Consider the following 10,128-nt stretch of genomic DNA (forward strand, 5'->3'; position numbering starts at 1 on the left):
GGTGCGGCGGGGAGATGGCGGGGGTGGAATAGGGGAGGGAATATATACCTGCTGAGGCAGGGGTGGAGGATTGCACGGCAGCAGTATGGCGGTGTGCATATATGTCTGTGTACGCAGGTTATGTGGTATGTAGCGGCACATCCCTCCCCTCCCGCCTGTGTACCGCATACCGGTCTGCCGTTCTATTGTTACCACCACACACGCACACGCACACACGCCTCCCTCTCATCACCCTTTCTCTCTCCCTATACCCCGTCACACACCCGCCACCTCAACACCCCGCAAAATACACACACATATGTACATACATACATACACACATACATACATACACACATACGTACATACATACATACACACCTCCCCCCTTTCCCGCTCCCCTTTTTCCCCCCCACCCCCAGGAGATGTTGGAGTTACTCCGAGCTCAGGAGGAGAACCGCCACGGCAACCGACTTGAACTGGTGGTCATCTGGCTGATCGTGGTGGAGGTGGTGTTGGGTTTCTTCGAGCTGTTGGAGCTGTTCGGGGTCATCGGACCGAAACACGGCTTCTAGGGGGAAGGGGGTATTAGCAGCTGTGTGGGCTGGTGTGTGTGGGGGGGGGGAGGAAGGGAGGCGCGCGCGGGCCCTCCCTGCCAACTAATTGCCACATTCCCCCACGTTTTGGGCTCACTTTAAGCGCTCGCTTTGTGTATGTGGGGCGGGGTGGGAGGGAAAGAAGAGAGGGTGTTTGGAGCGATTGTGTGTGCGTGCGTGTGTTTTGGGGGGGGACGCAGGGTGAGGGGGATGTCATAGGTTTAGGAAGGGGGTGCGGCCGGGGTGTTATGGTGTATCCTGGGTAGGACGGGTTTTTCCGCTGCCCAGGCGCCCGCCCAGCCGCAGGATGCGGGCCCCCGACTCTGTAATGGTTGGGGGTCGCTGTCCGGGTGGTGGTGGTGGTGGTGCAGCTAGGTGCTATCGTTAGATGGAAGATCTGAATCATAAATAGTGACTAATTTATTGCTGTGTTGCTGTCTGCCTCCTTGGCTGACTGGCTGTCTGGCGTGTGGCGGTTTTAAGGAGTACGGCAGGTGACGTGGGGGGTGACCTTTAAAAATAATGGATTTCACAAAGGTCTTTGGGGTTTTTTGGTTGAATTGCAATTTTCCAGTTGATTATGAAGAGGTGCCCTCATCCCTCAATTTTCGTACACGTTACGAGATGTACGACGTTTTTGCTGTGGCCCGCAGCAGCCTCTTATTGAGCCTATTTCGGGCGTTTTGGGTTTTTCGCAATCAGCCCGTAAGTTCCTTCCCCCTTTGGCCCCCATTACGATGACTACTTCCCAAGTCGCTATCGGTCGGCAGCTCCCTGCATATTGCTGATGCAGTATCCGTCTATCCATCCCGGGTGGGTATCAGCTTCACTCATCTGTGGTTCGTCTTTCCCCCCTTCCCCCCCTGCCCCCATCAACCCAACCGGGGGGTGGGTTCCTTGGGTTTTGCACGTACATGCATACATACATACATACATACACCATATAGGGTTTGGCACTACTTGTAAGGCGCGACCATTGCCCCCGGGAGATCCTGGGATCGATACCCGTTAGGGACCAAGTCCTTCCGATGGTGGAAGGCATTGCGCCACTAGTTGATGGACGGTGGTGACCAGGGATACAGTTAACCTGCGAGCCGACCAGGAACGGAGTTGCGCCGCTGTCGACCCGGGAGATTCCGTTGGATGCTGGTGGTGGGTGCGGAACCTGAGCGATCCACTGAGAAGTTGACTAGGGTGACTGGATGAGGGTGCCCCGAAATACCGGGGAAGGCAGGGTTTCGCAGGGTAGCTGCCACGGGCGAAGATACACCCCCCTGTTTCACACATCATACACCCATTAGAGAACGATGGTGGAGACGGTTGGAGAGTTGCGTGACGGAGAGTTTGCGGGGATAGGGTTGCCGGGTTGTACGCATGTATGTATGTATGTACGTGCATGCGTGTGCGCGTTCTCAGGCCGACTGACGGTGAACGGCGATTGGTGACGCGACATTGGCGGCGTCTGCGAGGGGAGGAGAGGGGGTGGGGAAGTGGGGAGAGGGGGGAAGGGGGTTGCCGTAGAGGGCCGGGGGAGAGCGAGGTATGTTGGTATGTATGTATGTATGGCGAGCGAGCGAATGAGCAAGTAGCTGGCAGCTTAGGATTGACAACATGTGTGGCGGTGTCGTGCAAGTTTGACAAACGAGAACGGCGCACGGCACCGGGTGGGCTGTAGGATTCGGGTGGTCTGGCGCTTACTGTGCTGTTTCCAAGGCAAGTGCCGTACAGCACGGTGTGCACGTGCTTTTCAGCGCTTAAATGTGAGTTTACATGACAATTTCTTGCAATTTTGTAAAAGGAAACGGGGGAGGGCCGGGGACGGTAGTGGACGGGGACAGGCGGTTTTGGCGACGATTGGCCGTACATTACAACGATCCATGCACCTGGGTTTGGGGCTCCCCGGTTTGTACGGCGCAGCCCCTTCAAAGCACTCCGGGCCTTACTGTCGTCCGATGTCCTTCGCTGAGCTTAGCTTTTAGTGGAGAACTTGCAGCAGCTCAAAAGATATATGACTTTAACACCCATCGCCATACGGCTTGCGGCTTCACGTGCCACGGTTGTTGCACCCCAGGACCTCCCAATAGATCTGAATTCCAGATCTGAATTCCAGATTTGGGTTTCCAGATCTGGATTCCGAATTTAAAATCTAGATCTGGATTCCATATCTGAGCTAATCAGATCTGAATAGGCCTGAAGAAGTAGGACTGCGTGCCGAGGAACATAGCAGCACCGACATAAAGACATCGACAGTTCATCCGAGGTAACTGATTCCTCTCCGCGCTTAGCTGACACCCGTGCCGCACTCAGCTGCCATTGCCCCCGCATCCCGTTGCTTAAGTGCCGCCGCCACGGCCGCCAAGGTGTCAAAGAGGTGGCGGCGGCGGCGGTGATGGCGGCGGCGGCAGCGCTACCGCCTGGATGGCCTGCTGGTGCTGGGGGCGACAGTGGCGGCAGAGGCGGCGGGTGTTGCCGTCTGCCTCCAGATGCATACGTCCAGATGCAGGGCTACCTGGCCGTTGAGGGATTCCTCAACCAGGAGTTGGAGGGGCAGGTCGCCAAGGTACGGCACCAAATCCACGGAAGTTCCCAGACCCGTGTGGAGCCTGATGTGGAGTATGCACACCCCCGGGGGGGGCGGCGGGGAGGGGAGGGGAGGGGCCGGTTGCTGTAACGGCTGTTTGCACGCAGACATATTTTAGGGATAAACATGGTCCTAAGGGTGCTGAAGGAGGTGATACTGTATTGGAGTGAGTGGTAGGGGCAGTGATGATGCTTATGTGGGATTTGATGTGCGGCAGCGGGGTGTGTATCCTGAAGCTGTTCCCGTGCGGGCTGTGACTTGCCCCGAACGGCGCCCGTGTGGAGGCGCGTGCTCTCCATTTGCATTTTGGAAATGTACATGCTCTGGTCTCTTGTGCAGCATCGCATGCTGTATCAGACGTCGTACACCGTACCTGCAGTCGCCGTACCCGAGCGCCTGGTCCCAGGTGTGGAACGTCCACACGTGCTCCGTATCGAACACGTGGGCTGCCCGGTGGGCCGTACGACGAAAGTACTGCCGCCGCTGTACGGCGGACCAGGGCTGGCCTGCAGGATGGTGTGACGATGGGGATTGCAGTCATGTTTATGGTAGTTTTGGTTTGTTGTTGTAGTTGTTGTAGTTGTTGTTTGTGTTTGTGTTTGTGTTTGTGTTTTTTAATCTGTTTTTGCTAAATGTTACCGGAATTACGTCCCCCACAGACGCGGTTGAGATTGGCCAAAAGGGCCTTTGCTGGTGGTGCTGCTTTTCAACGGCCTCTCCCCCCCCCCCCCCACACACACCACCACCACCACCACCACCGCCGCCACCGCCGCCGTCGCCGCCACCACGGATATCCGCTGTCGCCATCCACGTCTCCCCCCCTTAGCTCATCACACAACGCGTCTTCACACATTCACTCCAGGGGCATAAGGACAGCTGTTGTACATGCAAGGGGAGCCACAGGATGTCGTACTGACGTACTCCACACCGGTATACCCCTCGCGCCCCTCTCCCGTCCGCTTAGGGAGAGAGCTTAGGCGGTCTTTCCGTTGGGGCTGGGCAGCAGCCCCTGGCCAGCGTCAGGCCCCGTCAGATACTTGTAACGTTCACATACACATACACACACACGTTACCCCCCTCTTACCCCAGTTACTGATATCTCCCAATCCCCGGGCTCCCTAAGTCCCTAGACCCCCCCGAGCACTCTCCGCACATCCGCGCCCTCTCCAACAATCTGTTACACCAACAACTAACAACCAACCACCAACCACCACCACCAGTGCAGTGTTGTGGCCCCCGACGGTCCCCTACCACCCTGCTGGGGTAATCCCTTGGGGTCTGGGGCTCTCGCTGTAATACATACTAAATACTTACTAGTACTACTACTTCTACTACTACTACTACTACTACTACTACTACTACTACTACTACTACTACTACTACTACTACTACTACTACTACTACTACTACTACTACTACTACTACTACTACTACTACTACTACTACTACTACTACTACTACTACTACTACTACTACTACTACTACTACTACTACTACTACTACTACTACTACTACTACTACTACTACTACTACTACTACTACTACTACTACTACTACTACTACTACTACTACTATTATTACTACTATTACTAGTACACGAGCCGCCACCACCTACCCCCAACGGGATTCATCAGCGGGAGCCCCATCAGCCGGGTGTCCTCGCAAGCTGCCAGCGGCGGGGGCTGCTCGCCGAGTCGGGACACGTGCATCACGTGGGCGGCAGCCGCCAGGGGTGCACGGACCCGTGGGTCGTTCCCCGTAAGCACCAGCTCCACACCACCCGCGCCGCCGCCGCGCGCCAGCAGCCTTGACACCCAGGACAGTACGGCAGCCAGGGCGATGCTGCCTCCCAGTCTGAGGGGCCGCCGGTAGTGGCAGCCGATGAGAAGTCGGTCGGCGGAGACGGGGCGCTTGAAGCGACCCTGCAAGGGGTTACGGGAGTTGTGGGGTAGGGGTAACCGCAGTTGGCCGTTGGGAGTTGGTAGTTGGCTGGGAGCTGCAGGTTAATTGAGCACCATGTACCAGATTTCAATTCAATTGGACAAAGGACAGCACGGCTGCCCGCCGAAGAGGTGGAAAAACCGTGTTTTCCGGCTGGGTTTCGGTGCATGTCTCCCTTCACCGCAGAGCCATCATACTCCGTGTGCCTCGCGACGAATCCAATAAACCACGACAATCCAACAATCCAACAATCCAACAATCCAACAATCCAACAATCCAACAATCCAACAATCCAACAATCCAACAATCCAACAATCCAACAATCCAACAATCCAACAATCCAACAATCCAACAATTCAAATCCCACAAGCTCTAAAACGGACTGAGCCCAGGATGGCCGGCTTCTGCAGAAGTCCCCACCTTCCTAGGACATCCCCCCACGCCGTCCCTGTCCCCCTCTCCCGCCCCCTTTGGTACCCGCCTGCAGCACGAACATGAAGCGCCGCTTGCGCCCCTCGAAGAGCCCGGGCGGGGTAGTGGGCAGCCCCGGCAGGAACAGGAATGCGCAACCGGAGAAGAGTTCGGTTTCCACGGGGATGGGTCGGCGCGGATCATTCAGAGGCAGACCGAGTGGAGGCCGCGCCGTGGAGCGCGCCGTCTGCCGCCGCCGCGTGGGGCCGGGGGGGAGCCCCCCAGAAAGAGGGGGGTGGCAGGGGGGTAATGGGGCTGTGTGTGTGTGCGTGTATGCAAGCACAAGCCAGGGCAATATATACCAGAAGGTTCAGAAGTTCTTCTGCTTCTATCTCATCAGGCGTAATGGCTCAATTTGCTATTAAATTTTCTTTAACTGTTATTTCGGAATCTAATTTTTAACTGTTATTTCGGAATCTAACAGTCCGTGAAGAGGTGAAAAAGGTAAGGATGTGTGAGAGCCCCAAGCAAGGGGTCCTCGGCCCCGTACCGTAATGTCGGTGTACGGAGGTGCCGTACGCTCAGAAGCTATATTTTTTCACCGTCACGTGGTACATGACAACACCAGCAGTAACAACCACACACCAGCAGTAGCAGCACCAACACCAGCAACAGCAGCAGCAGCAGCAGCAGCTCACCGACCGATGTGATATGGAGCTTCCCGGCAGTAGCAGCACTGGGAAATGCTCGCTGCGGAGAATCGCGTCTACGACAGACGGACAGTTGTACGGGCTGCCACGGCAGCTGCTGCTACTGCCTCCACCGCCGCTGCCACTGCCGTTCCTTAGGCCCCCGCCACAACCGCCGAGGCCACCGCTGCTGTTGCTGCTGCTGCTGCTGCTGCGGCTGCTGCTACTGCTATCGTTGTAACCGCAGTCGTTACTTCCATCCTCCGGCTCGCAGTAGCAGTAGCAAGCGCAAGCGCCACCCCTGCAAATGCTACTGCCGCTGCTGCAAGTGCTACTGCCGTGCCTAGGGCTGCTACCGGAGCAGCGCCGTGTCGGATGGCTGTGCAACGGTACTCGAGCTACTGCTCCTTGACTACTGCCGTAAGCGCCATCCTCGTTCCCGTCTGCGTCACCAGTACCCTTGTAGCTACCAGCGGCGCTCATGACGATGCATATGCCAGTGGTGGCTGCTGCGGCGGCGGTGGTGTCGGCTGCGGTACAAGTTGCCATGATGTGGTGGGGTGCTAGGCAGGGTATCTGCTGCGCAAAGCGTGTGCGCCTCAAAGGGGGCCATGAGTGAGTTTGGGAGGAGGGTGTGTGAACCAGTCAGGGGTCTGAAGGGCCACCGGCCGGTGCCTGCGTTAGAGGTTATAGGAGCTAATGACCTGTCCTTTTGGGCATGCGATATGCGATATGTGTTCAAACTCCATATTCAGCGGTTGCGTGTGAGCTGGCGCCTCAGCCTTAGCTGCAGGAGCCTAGGTAGTAGCAGCAGTAGCAGCACAAGCTGCAGCAGGTGCCGGGCCCGTGGGACGAACATTTAATGAAATCACAAGTACTGGCCCGAAGCTGCTTTCGTTATGTTTGCGTGAACAATGGTACCTTGTTAATCGTTCTTGAGCGCAAATGCCGTGGTTTTCCGCTCGTCCGGGCAGGGGATGCTGCAAGCGCGGGTCGACTGCAGGGTAAACCGCCGCACGGTCTTCCAGAGAGGCGGACGAATAGCGAGATTTCCTTGTGAAGGTTTAAAAACGAATCGACTTTATGGCCAAAAATGAGGTGGTTGTTTGTGCATGTGGTCGAGAGGAGGAGATAGGAGAACCTTTGTGGCAGCCAATGGCGTTACGAGCGGTTGCGGTAATCATCGCAGCGGCAAACGAGGGATCTGATGATGGGATGGTACGCCCGCTATAGATGTGAAGCGATCAAACTGAAAGATGTTTTGTGCAACGTCGGCTCGGCCGAGAGAACTTGATCGCTCAAGGCATGTCACGCTGGAACAAGCTTGACAGCTGGTTAATAGCTGCATGCGGGTTATCGAGTTTGCATCACGACTTGTTTGGATATTATTTGGGAGGAATTATACAAGTCTTTCGTGACACACAGCGTCACAACAACAGACGCAGGTTAGGGAACAGTTGGGAGTTGATTATATGGGAGTGGCTAACCAGACAGAGCGAATAGCGACTGCGTGAATCCTCCCTTATTGAAGTGTGTATCACAAATATGATTATGATATCGACTTGCTGATGGACCTAGACATAAGTAATAAGCTATCATAGTACATTTCAGGATCATTTTCTGAACTTCTTTCACGGCGACTAATTCACCGGCAAATATCCACTTCCACGGGTGCTACTGTCCTAATAAATGGGCAACGGACAACAGCTGAAAACGAAAGTTCACGCGAAGGAGAACGGTACGCGACATGACCGTGGAGTTTTGTGCTCGCATATTTGCTTGGCTATATCATATCCATGCACCATATATCATATTGCATGCACCTATGCTCCGTGGGTTGCCATCCCACTGCGCAGATGCGGCCGCCGCCGCCTTGGTTCATAGGCCACACCCCGCGCACAAATCATATCATTTATAGCTCCGTGGGGCCCCATTTATGTAGGTCCTGCAAGGACGGGCCAAGCTGCAAAGGGGCGTCGGGGTCCAGCGTCCCGGGATGACTTGCTCGCAGACCAAGGTGCGCCGCGTGTACCGCCAGATACCGCATGACTCTCTACCCTGATGGACCACTCTTCCCCCTGTGCTGTGGAAAGACCTGCTAGACTCGCTGCCCACCTAAGCGATTCCCGGAGGGACTTCCAGAAGGGGGAGCACAGCGGCAGGCGCGTGCAAGGCGCGCCCAGCTTCCCACTCTCCCTTTTTTGAGAAGGCCCCCCCATATCATAAAACTCCCCGCTTTTCCTTGAGGTCGCCCCCTCCACCTCGCAGGGCTGAAACGCCGCCGAGGAGTTGGCAGAGGCGGAGAGCCCGCCTCCTCTGACTCAGGGGAGGAGATGCAGCAGCAGCAGCAACGGGAGGAGGACGAGGACGACGGGGACATGGAGCTGCACGAAGCGGGGGGAAGCGGCAGCAGCAGCAGCGACGAGGGAGACAGCGACGTGGTCAGCGAGGAGGGGAGCGACGGCGAGGAGGAGGAGGAGGAGGAGGGTGATTTGGGATCGGATGCTGACTTGTTGCTGGATGAATTTGGGCGGGAAGAAGGTGATCCCTGGAAACGGATTGGTCGGCTCAGGGGCTCAGGCTGCTGGCAGCCGTTAGGGTTGGTACTTAAGGAAGGGCCCCTGGAAAGGGGCGGAGGGGTTAGAGGGGGCGGAAGGAGGGGGGGGAAATGACCTCGGACGTGTGTGTGTGTGTATTGTCGACTTGCATCCTACCAAGGAGGGCTGACATGCCCGTTCTCATGTGATGCTTTACCGCATCGATGGCCCTTCTCAGGGCTGACCAGAACGAATTAGGGCAGGAGAGGACAGACCACGTCTTTTTCCCCACTTTTTAGGGTTCCAGCTAACTCTTCAAGTTTGAAATCCCGCAACCATACAGACGACGACGACGACGATGATGATGATGATGGCGGCATTAAAGGCGGTGATGATGAGGACGATGAAGACGATGCGACCGGAGTAGATGGCGATGAGGGCGATGACGACGACAGCAGCGGTGACTTGATGCGAGATTCCGATGAGGACGATGGTGATGACGATGGTGGGGACACGGGTGGCGAAGAAGATGTGGACGCTGACGGTGAAGATGACAGTGACGGGGGGGACGATGTCTCGGGCGATGAGGAAGATGGAAATGAGCAGCAGGACGCCCGAAGGAAGTCCGGGTCACAGGCCGGGCCGGCCGCCGCCGCTGACGGCGCCAGCCGCTTCTTGGAGGGTTCTAAAGGCGCTTCCTTTGCCCGAGCCTTCAGCAAACTGCTCAAGACAAAGGCCGCAAAGGCGAAAGCAGCAGACGAAGAAGAAGAAGAAGCGCCCATTCTGTCGGTACGTCTGGGGCTGTAGATGTGCCGTGATGTATAGCAGTAGTGTGTAGCAGAGGCAGAAGGATGATCGCACATGGGGCTGTAGATGTGCTGCACACTGCTGATAGGTGATAGCACGCTGGGTTACCCTTGTTGCACTTGCGCTGATTATGCTGCTGCTAAAGCTGCTAAAGCTACTACTACTGGTGGTTTGTCTGCTGACGCACTGATATGTACTTTAAAGTGCCCAAAGCCGCAACGGTCCCGAACTGCCCCCGCAGAAGTCCAAGTCGGTGTCCAAGCGGCAGGCAGAGGAGGACGCGGAGGCGGCGGCGAAGCGGGAGGCGAAACGGGCGCGGCTAGAGCGGCGGCGGCGGGGCCACCTGAAGGTTCCTCGTCGCGGTGAGGACCCCGCACACGACCGGTTGGAACAGCAGCTCGGGAGGCTCGCCACCAAGTGAGTGCTGCTACTGCTGTTACTGCTGTTACTGCTACTGATGTTGCTACTGCTCACTGATGTTGCTACTGCTCACTGACAGTGTTTTTTTTTCGTTTTGGGCCTAATACCCTAGAGTAATAAACTGGGTGTTTCTTGCGGTTACAATTCCTTTTTGTATTAGTCGCTGG

At 56.3% G+C, this 10,128-nt stretch overlaps 3 protein-coding genes across 3 annotated transcripts in view; 2 read left to right on the top strand and 1 right to left on the bottom strand.

Annotated features, from left to right (window-relative positions):
* VOLCADRAFT_91114 (uncharacterized protein) overlaps positions 1-554 on the top strand; it is a gene marked incomplete at both ends in the record, with an annotated part of 6,383 nt that extends 5,829 nt beyond the window's left edge. The window contains one exon of the mRNA XM_002950533.1: positions 402-554. Coding sequence (XP_002950579.1) covers positions 402-554 — 153 coding nt within the window. The remainder of the gene's footprint in view (positions 1-401) is intronic.
* A 2,384-nt stretch (positions 555-2,938) lies between these two features.
* Positions 2,939-6,746, bottom strand: VOLCADRAFT_91115 (uncharacterized protein; the record flags this gene model as incomplete). Its single annotated transcript, XM_002950636.1, has 5 exons — positions 2,939-3,007; positions 3,085-3,178; positions 3,530-3,662; positions 4,772-5,078; positions 6,591-6,746. The coding sequence occupies 5 exons, from the start codon at positions 6,744-6,746 to the stop codon at positions 2,939-2,941; spliced, it is 759 nt and encodes a 252-aa protein (XP_002950682.1).
* A 1,140-nt stretch (positions 6,747-7,886) lies between these two features.
* VOLCADRAFT_104806 (uncharacterized protein) overlaps positions 7,887-10,128 on the top strand; it is a gene marked incomplete at both ends in the record, with an annotated part of 5,653 nt that continues 3,411 nt past the window's right edge. Inside the window, 5 exons of the mRNA XM_002950534.1 lie at positions 7,887-7,935; positions 8,116-8,214; positions 8,466-8,738; positions 9,078-9,523; positions 9,783-9,903. Of these exons, the coding sequence (XP_002950580.1) occupies positions 7,887-7,935; positions 8,116-8,214; positions 8,466-8,738; positions 9,078-9,523; positions 9,783-9,903 (988 nt within the window). The remainder of the gene's footprint in view (positions 7,936-8,115; positions 8,215-8,465; positions 8,739-9,077; positions 9,524-9,782; positions 9,904-10,128) is intronic.

Source organism: Volvox carteri (assembly GCF_000143455.1).
Source record: "Volvox carteri f. nagariensis unplaced genomic scaffold VOLCAscaffold_19, whole genome shotgun sequence".
NCBI classification, from domain to species: domain Eukaryota; kingdom Viridiplantae; phylum Chlorophyta; class Chlorophyceae; order Chlamydomonadales; family Volvocaceae; genus Volvox; species Volvox carteri.